Source organism: Cydia amplana, chromosome 20 (genome assembly GCF_948474715.1).
Source record: "Cydia amplana chromosome 20, ilCydAmpl1.1, whole genome shotgun sequence".
NCBI lineage: Eukaryota > Metazoa > Arthropoda > Insecta > Lepidoptera > Tortricidae > Cydia > Cydia amplana.
Window position 1 is genome coordinate 8888541 of NC_086088.1, and position 27775 is coordinate 8916315.

Sequence of the window (27775 nt, forward strand, 5' to 3'; positions counted from 1 at the left end):
CAAAAGCCGGGACAACGCGAGGAAGATGATGATTACTATACCTAGTATTGTCCCGGCATTTTTTTCACGGCTCACTTGGATAGCCATATTAGCCATTTACAATTTACAATAAAAGTTTTTTTTTTATATAATTAAATGAAAATTTTATAGTATTGCGTACAGACGTATCTGCTTGATAAAAAAATAGTATTTTTTAAAAGGGTCTTTCTTAATGGAAGACTACTAACCCCCAGCCGCAAAGTTTCATGGACATCTTTATAAATAAATTAATTCATAATGTGTCCATGAATCATGATTCAATTGGATTCTTGAGTAATATCATGAGAAATATAATAATCATATGTATAATATGCTTAAGCAACGAATTGACGCATACTCATATTCATAACTACGTCATAACTCGCGATTACGATCAACATTAACCTTTTCGACGCCGTGTCAAACACAAAACCTGTCACGCTGACGCCACGTCACCGAAATGTCAAAACTGAAATTGAACTTTATGCATATGCACGTACTTAGGTCTATGTTGGTCTGTGATATGTGACCGATTAATCGGTGTTTGGCGTTGAACCTACGGTGCGGATATATCGGTCATGGGCGTCCAAAAGGTTAATTGCTTTTAAATAACTGTTTTTATACACGTGACTAAGTGATCATAATTAATATACTCGTAATGGACTTTAATACTCGTAGTTAACATTTATCAGTCAGTTTTCCATTAGAGAAAAAGGGAAAATTGTTGCCACATATATATGTATCTATAATCTATATTACTATCTATCTGAATCTAGATACTGATATTCCTGATAGTGATATCCAGAATTAGAAAGAGTAAACTGACAACAGTGTGGCTACCACCAGTTTAGCACTGACATCGCTATCGAGAACGTAGACGTTAGCGTAATATGTCCGTTTTGACACTCTTAGTGATATGACTCGTGGTACGAGTAGGTACAATTAAAAAAAAAAAAGTTTTGATTTAGACGTATTAAAGTTTAAGACATAAAAATTATGAACATATTTATAAATGTGATTACATGATAATCTCATGAATACACGCTTGCAATATTTTGTCAGATTTAAGTCTGTATTAGAGATTATTTAGCAGCATCGGTTGATAAGTGCCATGAATGTTTTGTTCGAGTATGGAGTAATACAAACGGATGCTGTTTTGTCGCGAAATTGTATACTGGACGTCCTGATTGTACATTTATAAGAGCCGATTGTTTTACGTCATTCCGGGCCGTGAGTAGCATTTACCGCCGGGCTACTGCCAGGCAGAAAGTCCCACTTCCTGGCCTACGTCAAACTTATCTCTGCACAAAAATTATCTGTCTATTATATTTCCGTAAACGTATTGAAGTAATATTATGTGTCTTTATTTGATAAGACAACACTGCGATGTTTACATACCTACGGAAGAACTTGAGGTGGTCCCGATGATTTGCGGAATGTACACAATACTATATATTTATCTTTTCAAGTTTTCAGATTTATACCTCATCTAATCAGTAAAAACTAGTGCCTACGCCAATTCTCGGGATTAGTTGCCAAGCGGACCCCAGTACAGGCTCCCATGAGCCGTGGCAAAAGCCGGGACAACGCGAGGAAGATGATGATTACTATACCTAGTATTGTCCCGGCATTTTTTTCACGGCTCACTTGGATAGCCATATTAGCCATTTACAATTTACAATAAAAGTTTTTTTTTTATATAATTAAATGAAAATTTTATAGTATTGCGTACAGACGTATCTGCTTGATAAAAAAATAGTATTTTTTAAAAGGGTCTTTCTTAATGGAAGACTACTAACCCCCAGCCGCAAAGTTTCATGGACATCTTTATAAATAAATTAATTCATAATGTGTCCATGCAATTTATATCTTCTGATTGCATGTTTGAAATTTGATGTTAAAGGTATTACGTATCTGCGAACTCCTGCGGTTTGGAATTTAATTATAGGGCTTGGTGTGTACATTCGTGTAATTTTATTGTGTCTAGAAACTTATTACATCAAGTAATACCCACTTTGTTTCGGCAGATTTAGTCATTATGCTGTTATGAGTTGGTATTTTATATGATTATGCTCTGGGTGGCCTAAAATTGAAGTTACTTCACTATAAAGTACTATTTTTATCTTATTTCGTGAATAAATGGTGCACTTATTTACAAATTTTGACAGCGAGTGCAAATGTCTGACTCACAAAACATAATCGATAGCAAAATGTTGTTTACCACAACATCAACAACTCAAGTCTGGTCACAGTTTGTGTGGTTTTCATATACAGGTGCAGATATTAATAGTTTAGGTACAAACTAGTAAGTCCTAAGTCCATTATTAATGACATTTACAATAAACAAGTTGTTATTCTAAATAAGACCTTTTCACTAATAACATAAGAATCGTATTCGCATAAAACCTAGCATGTTGTCACGCCACCGCAGTTGTGTATCAAGTGTATCAACGATTGACCGATAAACAGTTTTCTAACAATTAACATATTTGCATCACCCCATTGTTATTGTCACGTGTTGAAGCAATTGTAATGAATCATAGTTAGCAACGCTTTACTGCTCATTCTTGGACTTTATGCCCTTGTAGTAAGGTATACAATTGCCAATTAACAGATTCATTGCCATCCCGCCAAACAAGACATCCGCACCAGGCCACAACAATTTCGTCATATAAAGCTGTATAGTACCGCGATCCCGACTATCGGGTCGTCTAGCCTGAGAACGAAATCATAAAATACCCGATAGTCGGGTTTTCGGCACTGAATGTGTTAAGTATTTGAAATGACAATTTATGAATAGCCCTACTCGTACGATGTAGTCATATTATGTGATAAGGGTCATAAGGAAAACAACATACACAATTGTGGCTTCTGGAGGTTACTGGACCTAAAAAAAACATATTGTGTGTTGGATTGATTAGTTTCAAAAGGTCTAGTCTTCCCTTTAGGGTGGAAGGCCAAATCATATTCACTTTCCCAAAAACCAGTGCCAAAGAGTTATCTTAGGATCAGTGCCGGCCAGAGCTCTTGATCAGGGTAGAGCGAAATCGGGTTTTGGCGCCCTTCGTTGAAGTTATCATTATCAAGCGTATTTTGGGCCCCCGCCACACTCGCGTCTTTTAAAACTTTTTTTTTTCTCATTTGCCATTTTGGCGCCCCCCTTGCCATCCGGCGCCTAGAGCGGCCGCTCCACTCGCTCTACCCTAGATCCGGGTCTGCTTAGGATTATGTTGCTCCGGGCAATCTGCAAGGAGTCGAGAGCTAATCTTATGTTTTCTTTCGGCAGACGAGAGCTTCGTCCCTGTTTCGCGTAAAGGAGGGTCCAGTGGTCCCTGCGCCGCAGCCTGCCACACGGCCTCCCGCCGGCCTCGCTTGTGCCCGCTGCGCTCCCGTGTCCAGGGTAAGTTGCATTAATTCATTTAGGTAGTAATAGTAAATACAGAAAAACACATGTCTTTACATTTCACTTCCATCCGACATTCGATATCATCATCTTCCTCGCGTTGTCCCGGCATTTTGCCACAGCTCATGGGAGCCTGGGGTCCGCTTGGCAACTAATCACAGGAATTGGCGTGGGCACTAGTTTTTTACGAAAGCGACTGCCATCTGACCTTCCAACCAAGAGGGTAAACTAGGCCCTTATTGGGATTAGTCCGGTTTCCTCACGATGTTTTCCATCACCGAAAAGCGACTGGTATAAATATCAAATGATATTTCGTACATAAGTTCCGAAAAAACTCATTGGTACGAGCCGGGGTTTGATCCCGCGACCTCCGGATTGCAAGTCGCACGCTCTTACCGCTAGGCCACCAGCGCTTCTCTGATTGGTAAATGTGAAAAAGCTGTAAGTGTGGGTACACTGGGTACCTAGTAGGTACCTACGATGACGCGCAGAAGCAATGAATTTACGTTGTCTTAGCACGATTCTTTGCCGAAGGCCAAATGCTAAACATGTATCAATCACACTCGCAATACTTGCGTAGGTACCTATCTTAGACACAAGTTTCTAAAAGTTTAGGCTATATACGCCAGGCGTGGCTCACTCCGCGATTTCGTTGTGTCGCTACAAGTACCTACATGTAGGTACATGTGGCCCACACCAATTTTGGTGTCTAGCCATAGTAGTTTCCGTGCACCACTACGGATTATGAAATGGACGCCTGCTCGCGTTTGCGCCACCTAGCGGTCATATGTCGTAATAGACGCGTTTTGTTAAGGAGTGAATCTTCTGTACCTAGTACTATTATTTATTCTGTGTTATAGCTAAAGAACACAAGAGTTATTGATAATAGCAAAGGTAAAGTAATTATTTCCCGTGTCGCACTCTCCATCTCTTTTATTTCATGTGTCATCTCGTAATGAGAGAAAGCTTGAAACACAGCTTCATTGTAGCGTCTTCTCCCTCTAATTCCGATCCATTTTCTTTGATTTAAGTAACCGGATCATCAAAGTAAAACGAATGGTCAAATATGGCCAATAGCGGTTAAAAACATGCGTTTACGCAGCACGCCTTCCGCGCATGATCTTATATGCGTAGCGAGATACAGCCTTGAGCCTTGACAGACTGCGAATTCCGGGCACGATCTGATGAACATTTACTTGTTTATACTAGATTATTTATGTACTTCTAAAACCTCTATATTCAGTAACAAAGGGGCTTAAATAAATAAAATTAAAATGAATACTAAAATAAAAGAAACTTACCTATAAAATAAAATAAAAACCTAATCATAAGAAGAATACCAGCAGGTGCGCCTGTGGCATGGTGCCCATTACGCTGGCGGCGTTTCCTCGCTGAACCGCCAGGGCGATTCGTTGCGAGACATACGCGCCAGCCCTGGGGTCTCCTGGTGTACTTCTAAATGTTTGTTAAAAGATTAGAACACTTTTTCTGTCTGAATCAAGAAGGTAGGCACGGCACGTTTACCACATGTGCCCTGTTTATCAAAAGCTTGTAACTTGTAATGCAAGTGGAACTTGGAAGTCCCTTTCTAACAAAAGCTGTCAAAAAGTCAAAAAGTGACATCCGTTTGTATTACAAGTTACAAGCTTTTGAGAAACGGGCTCCAGGCTGATTATATGCTTGTTTGCCAACGATATGGTATTAAAAAACAAGAAGTGTGGGGTTTTTATTGATATACTATTAGGTTTGAATTTACCAATCCAAAATTACCATATTTTGTTGTTTTCCTGTGTGATAAAACTGATAAATGTTGCATAATACTGTGTTTACTTACGTTAGTATTTATCCCCTTTTTCATAAAACTTTACGGGTCTGATTAAGTTAAATTATGTTTTATCCCTTTCTTACAAATACATAAGTAAATGGCAGATAAAGACAAACGATTCATAGCTAGTTCAGGCCAGTAACGCGTTTATGAATAACTTCATTAAACACTTGCAAAACATTATCAAACCTAACCTAACCTGTTGTTATACCTATGCCTACTAGAAATAGTCCAGTTTATTAACCGAGTTCCAAATGTAAAAGGAGGAGGTTATCAATTCGGTTGTATTATGTTCCTTTTTAGGGTTCCGTACCCAAAGGGTAAAAACGGGACCCTATTACTAAGACTCCGCTGTCCGTCCGTCCGTCCGTCTGTCACCAAGCTGTATCTCACGAACCGTGATAGCTAGACAGTTGAAATTTTCACAGATGATGTATTTCTGTTGCCGCTATAACAACAAATACTAAAAACAGAATAAAATAAAGATTTAAGTGGGGCTCCCATACAACAAACGTGATTTTTGACCGAAGTTAAGCAACGTCGGGCGGGGTCAGTTTTTGCTTGTTTTGCCATTTGTTGATGGTGCGGAACCCTCACTTGGCCGGTTTTTTTTTAACCTCCTGCCGCCCACCATACAAAATTATAGCCAAGGAAGTTTGAATCTTGTTGTATTTTCAATTGGATTGAGTTTCATTTGTTCGAAAATTTTACGAGACAAATGAAATTCTACCTACTACGTTTTTAATTAAGGTCGACATTCCATCGAAACTAGGTGTACATCCTAATGTACATTGGGCGGCACGGCACGAGGTTAATGTTTGTTACTCCATATCTCCGTCATTACTGGACCGATTATGAAAATTCTTTTTTTGATTGTACGTATATGCATACAGATTGCTCCCGTTTCTGTCAAAACCTAGTTCTGATGATGGGATCCATGAGGAATCGAGGGAACTCCTCAAATCTTAAAGGCATACATATAGTGATTATTGTGTTTTTATCAACAAATCAAGCATATATATTCAAAAAACCGGCCAAGTGCGAGTCGGACTCGCGCACGGAGGGTTCCGCACCATCAACAAAAAATAAAGCAAAACAAAACCAGCAGCACCAACATGCAAAAAAAAACAAGCAAAAAAACGGTCACCCATCCAAGTACTGACCCCGCCCGACGTTGCTTAACTTCGGTCAAAAATCACGTTTGTTGTATGGGAGCCCCACTTAAATCTTTATTTTATTCTGTTTTTAGTATTTGTTGTTATAGCGGCAACAGAAATACATCATGTGTGAAAATTTCAACTGTCTAGCTATCACGGTTCGTGAGATACAGCCTGGTGAAGACGGACGGACGGGACGGCCGGACGGACGGACGGACGGACAGCGGAGTCTTAGTAATAGGGTCCCGTTTTTATTTTACCCTTTAGGTACGGAACCCTAAAAAGTGACATTTGATGAAGTGGAACTGCTGATGATGATCAGAACAGAACTCTTTAACGACGCATAGTACACGTTTTGTGATTTTGAATTTCGATTTTGACTTGGACTCGGACCCGGACCCGGACTCGGACCCCAACCCGGACCTTGACCCGGAAAACCGCTATGATACCTAAACTAAATAAACCACTATGATTACCATAAAATGTATACATATGTATTACCAAATCAAGTATAAGCGCCGTTAGGTGGGTTAGGTTAGTAGTTAGAGAAGTCGGTTTTTTTCTATTAAAGATAATAGAATAAACGAAACAAAAGTTAGAATAAAAGACGGAAATCATTCATGTATGTTGACCTTCCAAAACCAGTTTAGGTAACATCTCCATATCACGCGTTAATCAATACACATTTATACCTAATAAAAAACTATAAACCTAATCTGAATGTATAACTAATTAGAAAATTAGACTCACCTTTTATACTTCTTTTACATAATTAGAAAACATTATTAACAAAACAGGTAAGTATAAAATGACCCATAGATATGTATAAAAAGTGTGCCTATATATATGTCTAAGTTTATGTAAGTACCTTCGCGCATTTTAATATGTAATACATATACCTATAAGATTCAAGTCTGTACTGTAGACACATTATGAGTGTAGGTATTGGATAATTTGGATACAAATAGTTACGTTGGTAAAAACTAAAAAAAATCAGCGTCACTTACCTATGACTTTCATAGTCCCGTGATTTTTTTTTTAGTAGTTCCAGGTCCCCAAAATTTTAGCATGGATAGGTGCTAAGTGCTAATTAAATGAAATTGGCAAAAGGCTTTAATGGAAAATAACCGAATGATTTGAGTTGATAACTCTTCAATAGCGCTTGTGGTCATTTTCATTTGGTACGCCCACATCTTGCGAACATTGGTAAGTACATTGTATGAGACTGAGACAGCCCTTGAAATGGTTCTAAGATGAAAGCAGGGTTCGAAATTATCCAGATAATTATAGTCTTTTTTATAATTATCCGATAAATATCCTGACGATAATTATCTGGCATAAAAATCACGATACTTATCGCGATCATTATCAAGATAACTATCATTGATAATTATCTTTTAGAAGTTTTAGAACCCTGGATGAGAGATAGCGTTTATGGCCATTTGTCATACACTGACGCTTTATATGGCGTGACTTACCGTGCAAATTATTTATAAACTGAATAAACAATAGCCGCTATGTTACTAAAAGATAAGTGCGTGCCACCACGTGGATGAGTGTCGACTATTATATAAATAGCTTGATAACTGAATTGATCTGACCTGCATAATATATATGTTCCCGTTCGTTATGCAGCTAAAGGTTATATCTTGGGGTTATCTAAATTATATATTTGCGCAGTAACTGACGCTTAGATGAAATTTTCCGCTGATCATAAATTAATTATGTCAATATAAATCGAACTTGTACTTGTAATGACATCTGGATATTGATATTGTAATTACGTATTGGAACATTTCCAATCGAAACCGAGTTATATTACGGTTATTTGTTTGAGTATGAGTACTTCGGCATTCCTGGTACCTCACCGTATAGCAGTGAGACGGCAACAACCCTCTGTAACAGTGTTTTTCAAACTGTGGGTCGCGACCCCCCTGGGGGGTCGCGAACCCTCTACCAGCTGTAAGGCAATACATAAGGGAAACATTTTGTAGATAACTAAGGGGGTCGCGTCATGAAAAAAATTGAAAAACACTGCTCTATAACATCGTTGACATCTTATTTTACCGCCTTATTAAGGTAGCAGTGATGTGTTCCAATAAAAATAGATTTAAAAAAAGCCAACCACGCTAATCGAAAATCTAAATTTCGTTATCATAATACAAGCAAAAGCGATCGATATTTGCTGTTCGCTTTAGGCTCTCTGGTACTTTTTATAAAGCACTTTGCTTTGTTGTCTATTGTGTTGTGCAGTCTTTGTGAGTTTAATAAGCATGTAATTGTAACATTATACACTTGAAGCTATCCGACGCATCCGTCTAGCTAGAAGCTGCTAGACCTATCCTTGACATTTAGTGGCGCGATGCGCCGTTTTTGTTGCACCTACTGTTATCCCATGTATGGAGGGGGGGAGGGGAGGGGAGTACGTACATGTACGAGCTTTTTGCAAATACGTCGAAAAACGAAACTACTTCAATGTCTTCAATACGACAAGAGCGAAGACTAATTTTCGTGTTCGCGGTAGGTCTTCACTTCTTCAGGTACTCTAAACTGCAAGCAAAATTTGAAACTACAACATAATACAAAGACAAATATACCTATATATGTATTACCATCTGACACTTAATAGACCATACATGAGCTTTATCCCAGCGCCGTAAGGCCTATCAAAGGTTAAATTAGATATGTGGTTTGTAGCGCGAACTAACGGCATTTGTACGCAGTGAAGAATTTTAACTACCAAGTCAACAAGCATACATACGAATTAGCTTTTCGTTCGTCTATTATTAGGTTTGTTAATAGTATCTTTGAGTGATACTGATAATTATACTTGCAGTCAGTTGTCGGACCATTCCAAACCAATCAAAAACTAGCAAAAACCCAATATTTTGGAGTAGGTATGCGTTTTTACGCTTTCTTAAGTATTAAACTAATTATTCATTGCAGAATTGTTCAACTACAGATATTCAAAACATTATTTCTACGATGTAGAATAAGTACTAACCTAACCTAACCTAGATACTTATAGGGCCTAATGGCCTTTGAAATTGTTATATCTAAGCTTTAAATAAAAAATGTAGTGTCTGTAAATTAACTTGAAGATCAAAGACATCATGCTATTGATGTATTTTAAAGTCTACAATTTTCCATGTTTAACCTTAAAAGCTATAAAAGAATTAGTTACTAAAATGTACCCGAAGCGGTATCTATACATTGTCCACAGTAAAGACGCCCGTTTTCGAACCGATTATGGCCCTTAATCTCGCTAAAATTGTTGTTGTCCCTTGTTGACACGTTGACCAAAAATTACTAAAGGCTCATTTAGACGGTGCGAGAACTAGCATGCGACTTTCATTACATGCGTCATTTGATCAGTTGGATGAATTTATGTCACCTCAATGGTCCGCAATGTAACCAAAATCGTATACGATTTCGCGCGCCGTCTAAATGAGCCCTAAATCTCTTTAAAAAACTCTAAAGCTTCCTCAATTTCGCCAAAACAGTTGCCTACGCGTGTCAGAAAGCCCGCGGACCGCAAGCCGCCTGCGCAATTTAGTACAATGACCCCCCACGAGCCACACTAATGATACCGCAGAACACGGAACTGCTAATCAAATAACCCTTAGAACGCCACGCCATCGCCGAACATGAGAGTAAATAATGCTTATAGGTAGTACACATCGTAAAGAATCACACATTTAAAAATTAAAACATTGTCATTGTGATTTGTGTAAGGTATTTGACTACTAGTCAAATCAGTTTCTTTTTTCGAACCGTCAAAACGGTTTTGCTAATATGAAAATTTCTATGAAACAATAGCATGTGACGTCACAATCAAATAACCTAAAAATGACATTTCATAGTATGAAATGACACATGATGTTCATACTATGAAATGTCATTTTAGTCTACGGAATAAAAAAATAGACTTTAGGTACTCTTTATAGTTTTATACGGGTTATAAAATAGAAATTGTGTCTAAAAATAACTGCTGTCTACGTTTCTCTATTAATCTTCTGGTGTTTTATTTCATGCATGGTGTAAAATAATCTATTTAAAAAATACAGTCAAATACCCTATTCGTTTCTTTTCTTCTACAAAATGCATCTAAATCGGTTCAGCGGTTCCAGGGATAGGATACCGGTATTTTTTGTATGGGAACGGAAACGGTATTTTTTCGTTCTTTGCTAATTACTTCATATCTAATTGGGCAATCTAATAATACGAAGTCGTTACCTAAACACACAACTGAGTCCTACATTTCGAGTATAAAATAATTCGAAAAATATGGTTATTTCGATGTTTTTGTAAAAAACCAGTTCCGATCCCTGAGCGGTTCATCATCATAACTCCAGCGGGGCACCACCTCACTACACCTGTAAAATAAGGTGTTTGCCCACAGCCCCCGGTCACCCAGTACCAAGTAGTGGCGCATTTGTGTAATATTCTACTATAATAATACATGTATTCTTTTATCATGACTAATGCAGTTAATGCACTTCACAATAGATTTGTAATTTCTACATTAGCATACTTAATACAATGCGCAGTTACTTTGTTTGAACACTGAGCAGTTCGTCTTTATTCTTTGTTCATTCGACAAAGATTATCGATCGTGTTACTTTTGAGGTTATTAAAAATATAATACTTAACTATTTTTGTATTGTGGTTGTATTGTACTGTGTTGCTGTATTTTCTGTCGTATTTTCTTGTATTGAGGTGTGTAATAAAGCTTACGAGTATTTCTATTGCATTGTATATGTAAATCTTATGTCAGTCTTACTCAAACTAAGCCCCTATGCTTTTCGTATTGAAGCACCACGGAAGTACCTCACCGTCACCTCACCTCGCAAACCATTAGTGTTAGGTAAATAGCAGGAGGCGTATCTTGATGGTAATAACAGGTTATCAATTGTATCTGGATTTCTTATGGTTATGATCTCTCATTCATCAGGTGTCTTCAACCAGAAACGTCACTTTCCATAACAAATCCAGATCAAATTCATAACCTGTTGGTACAATCAGAATACGCCTCCAGAGCTATAGGTGCACCGACCACATGTTTTTTACGACATTGTGGAGCTATCCGGTTATTTTGCAGGCGCGGCCTTAGGCCGGGACCGGAACGGAAACTGGTTACACGTCCACGTGACAGGCTATCAACACACCATCTTTCATTTCATTGCGTTGATAGTAAAAGCATTTACAAAGAAATCATTGTTGACTGCTAACAGAAAAGTTAAGTCAAATATTTGTTTTGTGTCTTGTTGTTTACAAATTTACGTAGGTAAGTACTTACCGTATTGCGCTGGTGGCCTAGCGGTAAGAGCGTGCGACTTTCAATCCGGAGGTCGCGGGTTCAAACCCCGGCTCGTACCAATGAGTTTTTCGGAACTTATGTACGAAAATATAATTTGATATTTACCAGTTGCTTTTCGGTGAAGGAAAACATCGTGAGGAAACCGGACTAATCCCAATAAGGCCTTAGTTTCCCCTTTGGGTTGGAAGGTCAGATGGCAGTCGCTTTCGTAAAATCTACTGCCTACGTCAATTCTTGGGATTAGTTGTCAAGCGGACCCCAGGCTCCCATGAGCCGTGGCAAAATGCCGGGGTAACGCGAGGAAGAAGAAGAAGTACTTACCGTATTGAATATCGACAGCTGTTCGGTAGAGTTTATTTTTTCAGAAGTTCAGTCAGTACCTAGATAGGTAGGTTGGCCAGGCAGTGTTTGGCATTGAAGTGCATTGAAGGCAAGGTTGGGTTGGGATTTTATTTGTCGTTACGTCTCTCAAGTATTTACCTACAGTCTACTACGAAGAATTGGGAAATCCAATTCGGAATTACATATGAAAGTAGGAATAAGTATGACGCCTATGACGGGTTCCGAAATCCGAATTTTGTATCAGAATAGTCGAGATCCTTAATTTGAATACCAAGTTCCAACAATTTTATTTTGAAACTGGTAATGCTATTAGGTGTTGCTGTCGTATAGTTTTTGCTACATTTACGTTTTTGCGAATTAGCCAGATTTAACAAAGTTTCCTCTTAAAACAAAGACATATTCACCTTTGGTTAATGTCGTAAGATGTGTAACTTGTTTTGAAGGGTATTCGTTTATGATATGCTAATTATTCGTGGACCAGTTTTCCTTTGAATAACACTTATAGTAGGAGACAATGACACAGACCTGCAGCCTGCCCTATTGTTTTTATTTTTTATTTTGGGGTTTTGTGGGCCTTTGAGTGTCGCTTCGACCAAGCCAAGCAAGATCTATTGTGACGGCCCTTTAAAGTTCACTACTAATGCCCGTTGAATCCAGGAAATTCCAGATTCTTTGGGCCGTAATGCTCTGTACCTCATAGGGTTCCAGTATTTATGTGTCGCCCTAGGTAGGTACTTCTTTTGGACATTAGTGGTCCGAAGGAACAGAGAATGTGCATAGCAGTCTCCTCTGACTCCTGGCAGAACCTGCATGTCGCATCTTGTTTTTTCCCTATTTGGAACATGTGTTTGTTCAACTTGCAGTGTCCAGTCAAAATTCTAGTCACCGCGCAAGTTTTGTATCTTTTGAGCCCTAGAAGCTCCTTAGCAGTTTTGCTTCACGTTTCGATAAGGCGAGGTCATGTCACGGTCGCCCGCGTCTCCACTCAGCATGCAGACCATCGACCACCTTGAAATGTCCTTTGCCGAACGTGATTAATAAACATCTAGTACGCATCTTAGCCTTTTCCTCCTAGTCATTCCTTGGGAAATTTCCTTAAGGTTATTAGACGCATACCTGTAGATTAGATGGTTGGTACTATTAGCAACACTTTTAACTGACAATCGAGCTGTAGGTACGTTGCCAAAGAAATGAGCACACATACGCTCGAAACCTTACCCTCCTTCTGACGCGGTCAGGTAAAAATAATTCCAGTAAAGTAAAAATAAACAAATCCCGGTGCAATTAGGCTTTCAACTATCTATGGAAACACTATACCTAGTGACTATAGGCACACTTTTTGACCAATAATTTCTAGGAACAGAAGATCCATAATGCCAAACCTACTGTAATGGTCTCTCTTAATATTTTGTAAACATCAACAATCGTACGACTTGATTCATAATCTACACAACAACAATCCAAAACGTCACTTCTCCATACATTTTACTAACGACATACGCCCTTTTATCACCGCGTTATCGCCAGTCCAAATTTAACCGCGCATCGGCGCTTGCGACGGTGGCGTGACTCTGCTGCATTCACAACACAACAACTACTAAACGTCCAGTATAACCCTGAGCTATTGTCACTCATATTTATAAAGAAGCTAAAGCTCAAGCTATACTAGTCATAAGATAAACGTTATTATAAAGACCAGTGTAATATTGAGCTGTTATCAAATAGAGTTCTAAAGATATTACAGGTCAAAGTATACTAGACTGAATAGTGTTGCAAGAAACGGTGTTTTGAAGAAGCTAGTGCGACGACCTGGGTACAATCGATGAATTGTGGATAAACCGTCAATTGACTTGTCACCTTTGATCTAAACATTATGCAATGTGAGAGTTTGTTGTCACTATGTGACACATTGACTCTTTCTTTTGATGTATTTATAGGGTGACATCGGAGTGAAGGCGTTTATTTTTGACCGCCCTAGTAGCACGGTCGCATTTTTATCGTTTGTCACCATGCCTGTCACGTTCTAGCAAGTATGTAAGTGCGCAAGTGACGGGCATAGTGATAGTCGATAAAAATGGAACCGTGCTGAGCCCGCAGCGGTTGATAAGGACTTGAGTTATCCAGTATTGGCTCTTTCATCCTTCAAAGATACTCGTACATGTCTACACAGTGTCCAATTACATATCACCCTGTATGATAAGCTATCTAGCTAGATGGCTAGTGAACTATTTTGGTTGACATAATTATCTTTACAGCTCAAATGAAAAGAGTGCTGAATCAGCACCTTACCTACACTCAGCACTGCTGAGTGTACTTTAACCTCCTGAGACACAAAAGCATTTGTTTTGTTTTTGAATTTGGAACCCTTAGTTACTCAATGAAAGTTCAAAATATTTTTATGAATTATGTACAAGAATTTGTACGCAGGGTCTTAGGAGATAAATATAAACAGGTGGTTTATATAGTATTTTAGCTATACCTTGCGTAAATATGTTGGTCTGCCGAATAGATGTGGATGTTTTCTATTTCACTATTACTCATTTATGTAAAAAAAACATTCCGTTTATATGTTTATCCTTCTAATCAACAGACATAACGCCTTACTTATCTCATCGACTACACATTTCAAAACTAAGACTACTAAATATACGTACGTACAGTCAGCAGCAGAAGTTGCTAAGCGGGCGAGCTGTTCAAAATTACCTTGACACGGTCTTATTCTCTTAACAATAAAGTCGCGTCTAGATCATTTTGAACACCTCGCCCGCTGAGCAATTTCTGCTGCTGACTGTACTCTATCCCTCATGGCACATACACAGCTTCCGTACTAATGCACCGCGATAGAAACTAATTTCACTATTATAATATCAAATGAATGAAGAATACAGTTAACTTTGTATGAACCTTAATCCAAATTCATAAGGTTCAATATTGGACATTTAAGCTGCTGTTCCATCGGATGCGGCGTTGTATGAATATAAATCAGCAGCGATTGAGAACGCGCTTTGTCCTTTTCTGTCCCATCTATGTAATGTATGTACGTCTCGCTTGCACAGTTCCCATGGTGCGATGGTATGCGAGGTTTTAGGGCCTTGGCCGTGACATTGTATATAATTGCTAGTAAGATTTAGAACTTTGTTAGAACTTTGCACATAGAAGATATATATACAGTGGAATCCGTTTATTATGACTCCGCCTATACTGACCAACCGCTTACTATGACGTAATTACTGTGCGAAGTTTGGTTTTCATATAAGTAGGTACAATTCTTAGTGACAAAGTCGGATAAGATGACTTCGCTTATAGTGACAAACCGCTTACTATGACCTATAAATCCTATTTTCATGAAATTATGTCCGGTTATACTGACACGTTCGCTGGTTTTCGTGTCCGTCCCCACGTCTTTCCCTGCGAGGACGTATAGTGCGTGCGTGGCATGTAAGTTGTTTTAGGTTTTATTCTCAGTAACAAGTTGATAATTGGTCAGGTTATTAAAACTCATTTCTTACAATGGAAATCGAGATTAATTCGGAAAAATTACCAAAAATAAGAAGTTAATCCACTATGCTTTATATGACATCCGCTTAGTATGACGTGTTTGTCAGTTCCCTTCGATGTCATTATAAGCGGATTCTACTGTATATATGTCACCGTAAAATTGTAAACACTCGTCAGTTTATAATCTCGCTAGTTAAATTATAAACTGACGGTAGGGAGATTATAAACTAACCTAACCTACGTTAGATTGTAAACTAACGGGTTCACAATCTTACGGTGTCATATATAATATCGGTGAGTCGGTAACTCGGTGGGTCCTTAGGGCTGACGCGACGTTGACTTAGGTCTGTTTACTGTTTAACTTAGTCAGTTAGTAAGGAGTTTTTTATTGTGAGCCACGGACTGAGGTTTTGGCTGCAACAAGCTGATTTTTAATATAATACATATTAAGTAAGGGGTTGTGCACAAATCACGCGAGGTGTTTTCGGCTACTTTTTGACCCCCCAATTGGTGATATTTGATGAGGTTTTTGGCTACTGGTTGAAGAAATGTCACTTTTGACATTGATGTATAAATAAAATTCGATTTGACCTGTAAAGTAAAAAAAATCCTTTATTTAAAATGCCTTTTTTACTACAAAATCCTGAGATAATTAGTAGATCTAGGCATGTGAGATCTATAAGTAAATATATTATGGTAATTAGGTACACATATGTATACTTAATCTAAAGCTGTACTTGTATTTACAATGTTTTTATCGCATTAAATTAATTATAAGTGGAACTCTTATTAGCGTGCCCATAATTAGGTCGTTGGTTGGTTCACCTCATAGTTTCTCTAGTTTTCGTTCTGCGGACGATAATTTCCTATCGTAATTGCGTTAGCGCGGTAAAAAATATAATAACCTGCCCATACGTCAAACCTTGCCAAGCAAAATGAAATTTTATTTTGTCAACACAAAGTTCAAATTAGAATGGAACAGGAGACCTTTTTATAGGTCTCTGGGCGGCTAGAGGATAAGAAAATGGACGTAAGCGCCATCTATTGTTAATTAGCCACAAGCCCTTTTTATTTCCACTGGGTATGAGAAAAACAGGTATGTTTGTACAAACAACTTTGAGCTCTACGCTAAAAGGTATTAAGACATAAAGAAACTACGATTTATTTCTAAATTCGAATTTGTTCAAACTTTTCTGAGAAATTGGTCGAAATGAGTAACGGCGCGATTCGGGAAATGAATTAGTGATTCACTAGATATGGAATAATAAAGATATGTGACGTTCCACGGCAAAAGGTACCTTATGGCGGCTGGGGCTTACGCTATTATTAACGCCGCTCCAATATTCAGCCGGGGCAATGGTACCTTTTGCCGTGGAACGTCACATATCTTTACTATTTCATATCTAGTGAATCTCTTATTCATTTTCCGAATCGCGCCGTCAGTCAATATTTATTTCACTATATACCTATGTTAACCCTGTCTCCACACGTATTGGCTCGCCTTTCCTGTGGGATAAGACAGTGAAGCCGAGAGGGTAATGCAGGTGCTGGGCATCTCTGCATTTCCTTAATTCCGTCCCAGGCGGTGTGATAGGATATTTCTCCGGGTTTACACCATAAATCGTCTGAAATAGACGCTAAGGCCAATGATACCTATGTTTTATTGGATACTTCATAAGATATGTGCAATTGTTCTAATGTTTTGTTTGATTGATTGATTTATTTATTTATTCATTCATTAGTTCATTACTGTCTTACTACGCATAACGACAGTAAGAAAGCCAGTATGAACTTGGAATTTATTGCGTGAGAGTAGGTACGGTAAACAATAGGTAGTATTACTGCAATGTTTTGCCACCAGAGTGCAGCACTAGCGCCTTTCGTAAACCATAGAGCAACTTATACATACTGTTCCAGTTTTTTGACAAGTTTTCACGGACAATAAAATATGACATTGATACATCAAGGCGGTTTGTTTACAAAGGGCCTACCGGGAAACGCGAAATCTAAACTCAGCTATCTGCCTCTTTATTGCTCTAATATGCAAGAATGATAAGCTTAAATATCAAAATTTCGACACTCTCGTTTTCGGTAGACCCTTAGATTGTTACTGATTGTGGGAGTGGCGCCCCCTACGCAGTTTTGCGTGGAATGTATCTTATATGGGTGTGTGTGCGATATTGAATGAAGAGACACATCGAAAATTCGCCGCAAGCAAACTGCCTTAGGAACTGTGTTTATTTTGGGTCCACACGGCATCGAGTGAATCGAGACCCTCGAACTGGGACAAGCAGTCATCGCGTGCACTTTAAATAATTTCAGCATATTAAATTTAGAGTTACCTTGCACCATATGACCTTTATTACTCGTCATTTCAACAGGAATATGGAATCAATGATTCTATTTATATCTTGATACAAGGCCTATACTATAGACATGATTAAAGTCAGTTTGACTAAGCACCGATGCCAACAAGAGTATGAAAATATTGTTACCTGTGTTATTATTATCTCAAGCCAAGCTATATTAGGTTCCTTTATTATGCATATACGTTTAGCCAAACTGATTGTGTAGGTCATACCATACTTGACAACTTATCATATGAGACGACCGCCACAATCACAAAAAAAATCGGAGTTTAACATTTTACCTGATAAGATGTCGATATCTCTATAATATTCCTTATCTTTATTCTTTAAATAAATACAGGTATAAGTTTACAGCTCTAGATATGCCAAAACACTTATACTGTTAATACATAGTCATAACTATCTCTAGGATCTTTATTTATCTTTACATATGTAGATATTAAGAAAAAAATATTTAGCACAGATAAGTAAAATTCAATATCGACCTACATATTCACGGAATATAACTAAACGTTGAATAAACACCTTGAACATTTTTAGTCGCTGGATTAGGTAATTTGCTCGATAAACACTTTTTCTCGATGGAGACATTTGAAGTCCTGTCTTTATCACGCGATAAACTCGATCATAACCCACATAAACTAATAAAACACTTAAGACATACATTATTCAATGAATATAGGTAACTAAACGTTGAAAAAACACCTTGAACATTTTCAGTCGCTGGATTAGGTAATATGCTCGATAAACACTTTTTTTCTCGATGGAGACATTTGAAGTCCTGTCTTTATCACGCGATAAACTGTATCATAACCCACATAAACTAAAACCGGCCAAGTGCGAGTCGGACTCGCGTTCCAAGGGTTCCGTACATTAAGTCCGACTCACGCTTGACTGCACATTTTTAATAGGTTTTCCTGTCATCTATAGGTAAAGAACTATTTTGTGTATTTTTTTCAAAATTTTAGACCCAGTAGTTTCAGAGATAAGGGGTGGGGGGGGGGGGGATGGTAATTTTTGCCTATTTTCTTGAATAACTGCTAAACTATTAATCCTAAAATTATAAAAAAAAATTGAAATCCTTACAATGAGCTCTTTCATTTGATATGTAACACGATATAGTTTGAATATCATTATTTTTTAATTTTCTATTATCTCATTTACCTCCCATAAATGGCCTCCATATTTAAAATTCATTTATTTACGTTACACGTCCATCTTTGGGTTACAAACTTACATATGTGTGCCAAGTTTCAACTTAATTGGTCCAGTAGTTTCGGAGAAAATAGGCTGTGACAGACGGACGGACAGACAGACGAGTGATCCTATTAGGGTTCCGTTTTTTCCTTTTGAGGTACGGAACCCTAATAAAACAATTCGCGTGGTTAAGACATGTATTATGTCACTCGAGCCTCATGCCGCTCACGCGCTGTGCCGAATTGGATTGCATTGCATTGCTCCAAACAGAATACTTACTTTCTAATTGATTACATTATTATATTCAAACTTAGCCTATTTTTACTGGCTTCAAAGATGAGAGGTACTCAATTCAACTGTTTTTTTCTGTTTCTTTCGAATAAAGTAGATCGACTATCTGGCAAATGTAGTGGTCATGGGGAGCAATAGATTTCATTTCGTATGAATTAGAACGTATGAAATTTCGTCTTAAACCGTAAATGCCGACATGTTATCTAGAGTGTCTATAATCATTTGTTTGCTACGCAGTTTGCTACTGAATGAATCCTAAGTAAGGCTGATAAAACCTTACTTTTTATATTGTGTTACTATTATGAAATGCTTACATAAAATAAATCTATATTATAGGTCTCGCATATAAGGAGACGTAGTAAAAGTATAAAGATAATATTCAAAATTCAAAATGGCGCTCCTAGTTTACCGTCTACCTATATCACTCCTTGAGGTATACAGAATGGTTTTACATACGAATTCTCTTTGATTTGGTGTTCGTTTCTGTAACTTGCTAATGTGTAAACAATATAATTGTGTAGGTAAATAAAATAAGTAATTGTTTTAAACATTTGACATTCATTAGAAGGTGATTTTGGATCAGAAGACCGACTTAATGTCAATAGAAGTTTTATATTCGATATGATAAAAAACCTATGTATATATTTATTATATGGTTTTCTAAATCTTCACGCACCATGATACGTGTCTAACGTGTCCGTGTGCGATCGCCCGCATGTATATGTCGGCGGCCGATCGTAAGATCAGGCATATCGTGAAATTCCTAGGCATATCGTGAAACGTGAAAATCTTTGACCCGTTCCCTGAGTCGACGGAGCCCCGCTACGCGGGGCTCCTATTTCTGGGCAGTTTGCCCTTCGGGCATCTAAAGCAACCTAACGAACCTATCCTACCTATACCTATATTGGTTTAATGTCACTATCGTCAAAACATTACGATCTGCCTGATCTTACGATCGGCCGCCGACATATACATTGTAATTCGAATAATAATGTAATCATGTGACAGAAATAACCGTTCACACGTGGCGACGTTTGGCATGACACATTCATGACTGAAATTAAACTTGCACGTTTATTAGCACATACGTTAGCGGTCTTTGACACTTTCACTATTCCATTACTTTGTTGAAAAAATTCGTGTGTGTTTGTAACGACGTCAAAATATGTACTTTTATCTATCTCTCTTCGTCTTATTACAATGGAAAAAAGCAAATAACAAATAAAATTAGGTACACGCCAATTATGCTAGATAAAATACTTTGTAACGTTTATTGTTCGAGAGACCTACTTTACTTTTCACAATGCGTGTGATGTAAGATAAACTTTGCATAGTAGGTAATTATAAGCCTCAACAGTTAATGGCGCTTATAAAGATTGTTGCCTGAGTAATTATTTTCCATAACTTCCGTATAAGAAAACTGCATCCATCTGCTCTTACCACATGGACGTCCATCTAACTTGTAATGCTTGTAAAGGACTTCCATGCACCTTTGATCGTATCCTTCTATCTTTAGGCTATGTGGCTCGCCTACTACCACAATATTTACATATACCGGCCCGTTTTAGTAGAGTGCAGAGTGGAAAGTATTATACTAACGCGATTTTTAGGGTACATCGTTTTGGCAACCCTTTTATTTCATTTCATTTATTTGTATTAAACATGGTACAATGGTCCTTATGATATTATTATTACACATGGTTAACTACATAGTACCATGCAAATTTACACCTTAAACTCTGGGAGATACAACACATTAAACAAAATAGACAGACAATGATTTCCACCATTGACAACAGGATATGATCATTTATTACCTTATTAACTTTTATTTTTCCTTGTCCCCAGGAATCGTGGCAGGACCCCAAAGCCGCGGACACCGGGGCTGTGATAAACATCCTCGACATCGGCCAACAGAATTTCGCAAATGGCGGCGTCGTCTCGCGCTGCCTCTGCGACTTAGCACAATGCTGTAATCTCAGCAATTACGACTACAAAGATATGGTCCCTGAGGTAGGTCTAATAATATCCATAGAGTATATAATGTTATTGAAGTTTGAAGTATACAAGAATTGGTGTCGTGTTGTCATCATTCCTCTGGTGGTGGTGTAACTTCTATATTTTTATAGTCTAGCTAGTAGACAAATAACAGACCGGGAAGGGCAGATTTGTATTATACAATTACGATGTGTAAATCCTCGCAGTTTTCGACAGTATTTTCCTGTAACGGCTCTCCTTCAAAAGGACTTCAGGTCCTGCCAACGCCACCACAATGTGTTATGAAAAGTCAAGTGACTATTTCACAGTGTTGGCCAAACGTTAATTGCAATTGACCATTAACCAGTATAAATATTAGGACCTTTACTATTTTTAATGTATATAAATGACTTGCCGAATTACTTATCCCACAAATGTATTCTATTTGCAGATGACACATCAATTATAATTAAATGTAATGATTTGCTGACATATAATGATGATATAAATTTAACATTAGCTCAAACCATTCAGTGGCTCCAAGTAAATAATTTAAAGGTTAATATTAAAAAAACTAATTATATTCAATTTCATACAGAACGAGTTACGCCGCCTAACTTAAATGTACACTATAATAACGATCCTATAGAAGAAGTTAAATATACGAAATTTTTGGGAATAATGGTTGACTGTCATTGCAAATGGCGAGAACATGTAGAGAAAGTCTATTCAAAACTCAACAGTTTTGTGTATGCCCTGAGACGAACCAGACAAACAGTTTCCACAGAAGCAGCATTAATGGCATACCACGGTTACGTTAGCTCAACAATAAGATATGGGTTAGTAGTTTGGGGTAGTTGTACACTAATTAATCAAATATTCTTGGCTCAAAAGCGATGTGTCAAGGCTGTTTTTAATTTAGACCGCCGTGCATCGTGTCGGCCTTTTTTCATACAGCACAATATTCTAACAGTTGCTTGCTTATATATAGCTGAGGTCTGTATGTTTGTTCATAAATATAAAGATGAATTCATCGAAGCACAACAGATGAGCTCTCGTAATGTTAGACAGCAATACAAACATAAATTACACAAACCAGCTACCAAACTAGAACTAGCGTCTAAAAATTCATACATCATGTGCATTACAATTTATAATAAGTTACCGGATGAATTTAAAGGGAAAAGATAACATTTAAGAAAATGATGAAAGCTTGGCTGTGTGAGAAATGTTTCTACAGTGTGGGCGAGTTCCTTAATAGATAAGTTAATTTTAATATGCATGTAATTAGGCTAGTTTAATTAAATTTGTATGCCAGTTTGTAGGCACAATGTGGAGATCCTATGTACTTACATATTGTAGTTTTAAGACCTCTTTGTGAACCCACTATTGACAAATAAATGATCAATCAATCAATCAATCAATCAATAAATTGAACCGTAACGGACGGTTACAGTTACTGTTCAATTTATAATGGTAAATGGTCAAAAATACTGCTATTTGAGTACATTGTTTAAGTTTCTATTGGCCTCTTTTATCAACGATTGTCGGCTTGGCTAGGCCCCCAGAGGCTTGCAACTTTAGTACTTACTTACCTATTGTCGGCTAAAGTGGAAAATCCCTTTATCTGTTCCAAGTGGAGTTAAGAGTTTTGCGAAATAATCCGCCGATATGTTTCTACAGCTATCAGTCACTGATGATATCTGTTCTGTCCACAGGTATTAAAAGACGAGAGCTTCCAAGAAGCCATCGAAAAATCAGCACTCAATGAAGCCAGGAGCAAAGGCTCGGGCGATTCCGTTAATCCGGAGCTCAGGCGAAGAGTGGAAGCCAGGGCGAAGAAGGTGCTCATGGATATCAGCTCTGCCATGTCTAATAGGGTTCTCAAGTGAGTCACATATATGTTAGTCTTTCCTAATAATTCCTAATAATAAATAAAAATAAAAATAAAAATAAAAATAAATAAATAAAAATAAAAATATAAATAAAAATAAAGATTAAAGTTTAAATCTTTCCTGATAACGCGCAATGTCTCTGGCTTTCCTACCACGCTACGACTTTCAGACAGCTCATTCATTACCCTTTCTTGCGCGTTATAGCGTTACTGCGTGTAGAATTACCGAGTTAATGACCTAATTTTCCAGTTATAGTCTGTACGGAAAGAGAAGAGTCGTGGAATGTATGGGGCCCAATATTTTCCACGACTTTTCTCTTTCAGAACAGATTCTAGTCTTAAGTCGACGACGGCAAGTTACTATTATACAATTCGGCTCATTTAGACGATGCGAGAACTCGCATGTGAGTTTCATTACATTGCGGGCTTTGATCGGTCGGTTGAATTGGACGTAACCAACATTACAGTCCGCAATGTAACTAAAATCGCATGCGAGTTCGCGCGCCGTTAAATCAGCCCTAAGGGCTCATTTAGACGGTGCGAGAACTCGCATACGAGTTTCATTACATTGATCGGTCGGCTGAATTGATGTAACCTCACTGGTCCGCAATGTAACTAAAATCGTATACGAGTTCGCGCGCCGTCTAAATGAGCCCTTAGGGTCCTTTACTGAACTTGCGAGGAGTCAGCAACCCACTCCCACCCTACCAACTTAAAAATAAAATAGTTAGCAACTGTTTTGTTAATACAACCCGCACTAAATATAGTTGTTTCATTTCAGAATTGTGGCATGGCTGTGCCACAAGGCCGTCCGTCGGATCGCGGGCGGCGGCTGCGGCACGCGGGCGGCGTGCGTCGAGCGTCTCCGCCGCGCTAAAACCGCCGGCCTACCGCTCATCTTCGTACCTCTACACAGGTTACTTGTGGACTTTATCTCGTAGCTATAAGATCTACATTAGGTCACTGCACAGATTAGTAGCCTGGTTGTGTCATAAGGCCGTTCGTCATATCGCGGGCGGCGTGCGACGAGCGTCTCCGCCGCGCTAAAACCGCCGGCCTACCGCTCATCTTCGTACCCCTACACAGGTTACTTGTGGACTTTATCTCCTAGCTATAAGATCTACATTAGGTCACTGCGCAGATTAGTAGCCTGGTTGTGTCATAAGGCCGTTCGTCATATCGCGGGCGGCGTGCGACGAGCGTCTCCGCCGCGCTAAAACCGCCGGCCTACCGCTCATCTTCGTACCCCTACACAGGTTACTTGTGGACTTTATCTCGTAGCTATAAGATCTACATTAGGTCACTGCACAGATTAGTAGCCTGGTTGTGTCATAAGGCCGTTCGTCATATCGCGGGCGGCGTGCGACGAGCGTCTCCGCCGCGCTAAAACCGCCGGGCTACCGCTCATCTTCGTACCCCTACACAGGTTAATTGTGGACTTTATCTCCTAGCTATAAGATCTACATTAGGTCACTGCACAGATTAGTAGCCTGTTTGTGTCATAAGGCCGTTCGTCATATCGCGGGCGGCGTGCGACGAGCGTCTCCGCCGCGCTAAAACCGCCGGCCTACCGCTCATCTTCGTACCCCTACACAGGTTACTTGTGGACTTTATCTCGTAGCTATAAGATCTACATTAGGTCACTGCACAGATTAGTAGCCTGGTTGTGTCATAAGGCCGTTCGTCATATCGCGGGCGGCGTGCGACGAGCGTCTCCGCCGCGCTAAAACCGCCGGCCTACCGCTCATCTTCGTACCCCTACACAGGTTACTTGTGGACTTTATCTCGTAGCTATAAGATCTACATTAGGTCACTGCACAGATTAGTAGCCTGGTTATGTCTCAAGGCCGTTCGTCATATCGCGGGCGGCGTGCGACGAGCGTCTCCGCCGCGCTAAAACCGCCGGCCTACCGCTCATCTTCGTACCTCTACACAGGTTAATTGTGGACTTTATCTCCTAGCTATAAGATCTACATTAGGTCACTGCGCAGATTAGTAGCCTGGTTGTGTCATAAGGCCGTTCGTCATATCGCGGGCGGCGTGCGACGAGCGTCTCCGCCGCGCTAAAACCGCCGGGCTACCGCTCATCTTCGTACCTCTACACAGGTTACTTGTGGACTTTATCTCCTAGCTATAAGATCTACATTAGGTCACTGCACAGATTAGTAGCCTGTTTGTGTCATAAGGCCGTTCGTCATATCGCGGGCGGCGTGCGACGAGCGTCTCCGCCGCGCTAAAACCGCCGGGCTACCGCTCATCTTCGTACCCCTACACAGGTTAATTGTGGACTTTATCTCCTAGCTATAAGATCTACATTAGGTCACTGCACAGATTAGTAGCCTGTTTGTGTCATAAGGCCGTTCGTCATATCGCGGGCGGCGTGCAACGAGCGTCTCTTCCGCGCTAAAACCGCCGGGTTACCGCTCATATTTGTAATGGACCTTATCTCGTAGCAACATGGTCTATATTTCCGTAGTTTTCCTTGGTAGTAAAAAGAGTAGTTGTCAACTTTAAGTTTTTGATTTAGGCCACAAGGTGGCAGACCCTCCACCGCGCAAACAAACCCTATACATATTTGCTGTGACTTATTTTTCAATGGTGATTTTTAATAAAAATAAAAAGACACGTCAAGATTGTTTACCTTCTTTCTAATGCAAAAAAAAACCGGCCAAGTGCGAGTCGGACTCGCGTTCCAAGGGTTCCGTACATTAAGTCCGACTCACGCTTGACTGTACATTTCTAATAGGGTTTCCTGTCATCTATAGGTAAAGAACTATTTTGTGTATTTTATTCAAAATTTTAGACCCAGTAGTTTCGGAGATAAGGGGGGGAATGGTAACTTTTTGCCTATTTTCTTGAATAACTGCTAAACTATTTATCCTAGAATTATAAATATTTAAAATTCATTTATTTACGTTACACGTCCATCTTTGGGTCACAAACTTACATATGTGTGCCAAATTTCAACTAAATTGGTCCAGTAGTTTCGAAGAAAATAGGCTGTGACAGACGGACGGACAGACAGACGCACGAGTGATCCTATTAGGGTTCCGTTTTTTTCCTTTTGAGGTACGGAACCCTAAAAAACGAACTATAGTGTTTAATTTATCTGAGACATCACCTTAATTAAGAAATCGTTTCTTTTATCGGTAGGTCACAAAAGTATTTTTGTCGGTGCTTTTAGAAAGTGTTTGGTAAAAGATTTTCTAATGTATGTTGTGTGTTGTCCACAGGTCTCACCTCGACTACATTCTGGTCACATTCACATTGTACTTGACCGGTCTCCGGCCGCCGCTGGTCGCCGCGGGTGACAACATGAGGATACCGTTCTTTGGGTAACTTACTGATAACCTGACAAAACTATTTCCGTCCTAAAATACTTTTACGACATACACCAAATAGGGTATTTTTCTTAGGTACTAGTCATCGGCTTCTTTTTTAGAACTGTCAAAACGATTTGCTAATATGGAATTTGTATGAAACATTACACAGTGACGTCGCGGTCAACTCACCTAATTTTCCGTATTTAGGGTTCCGTACCCAAAGGGTAAAAACGGGACCCTATTACTAAGACTCCGCTGTCCGTCCGTCCGTCCGCCCGTCTGTCACCAGAGGGGCTACCGCGAACCACGTTCGACGTGTTGCCTCCCTATCACACTTACGTACGAATTTGCAAGTGCGACAGAGAGGCAACACGTCGAACGTGGTTCGCGGTAGGCCCTCAGGCTGTATCTCACGAACCGTGATAGCTAGACAGTTGAAATTTTCACAGATGATGTATTTCTGTTGCCGCTATAACAACAAATACTAAAAACAGAATTAAATAAAGATTTAAGTGGGGCTCCCATACAACAAACGTGATTTTTGACCGAAGTTAAGCAACGTCGGGCGGGGTCATTACTTGGATGGGTGACCGTTTTGCTTGTGTTGCTCTATTTTTTGTTGATGGTGCGGAACCCTCCGTGCGCGAGTCCGACTCGCACTTGGCCGGTTTTTATATTTCTATCCGATTTATTAAATAGAACTTGTGTTTAAAAATAACTATATTTTTCTAGTAATTTATCTGATGCTTTATTTCATGCATGGTGTGAAATAATTTATTTTATATACAGTCAAATACAGATGACTAAATCGCATGTTCCATATCGCATCATTGGGGGCTTAGAGGGATTAACAAATTGAGTACCGGAAACCCGCTCGATCATTTTAAAATTTTCCTATAAGATTTAATTATTTTATTTCTTTACTCTCCCTTTTCTCTTGTAACGTTTATTTTATTTTTATTTTTGAAGTGAAAACTTTTTGTCTTGGGGAAAAAATGTTAAACTCGCGAGAACTCGTAATTCGAAGAGGGAGAATTCGCAAGACCATAGAGAAATAAGTAAGACAAGAGTGCTCACTCCATGCATCAGTTCAGACTATTAATTTCAGTGTCTACATCTAGCATCGAGTAGCGGAACTATCAGTACTGCTACTTGACAATA

At 39.0% G+C, this 27775-nt stretch overlaps 1 protein-coding gene across 1 annotated transcript in view; it reads left to right on the top strand.

The window, feature by feature from the left end:
* Positions 1 to 27775, top strand: part of LOC134657542 (glycerol-3-phosphate acyltransferase 1, mitochondrial) — a 59658-nt gene that overhangs the window by 14700 nt on the left and 17183 nt on the right. Inside the window, exons 4-8 of the mRNA XM_063513118.1 lie at positions 3305 to 3418; positions 21269 to 21433; positions 23116 to 23285; positions 24073 to 24207; positions 26525 to 26626. Of these exons, the coding sequence (XP_063369188.1) occupies positions 3305 to 3418; positions 21269 to 21433; positions 23116 to 23285; positions 24073 to 24207; positions 26525 to 26626 (686 nt within the window). The remainder of the gene's footprint in view (positions 1 to 3304; positions 3419 to 21268; positions 21434 to 23115; positions 23286 to 24072; positions 24208 to 26524; positions 26627 to 27775) is intronic.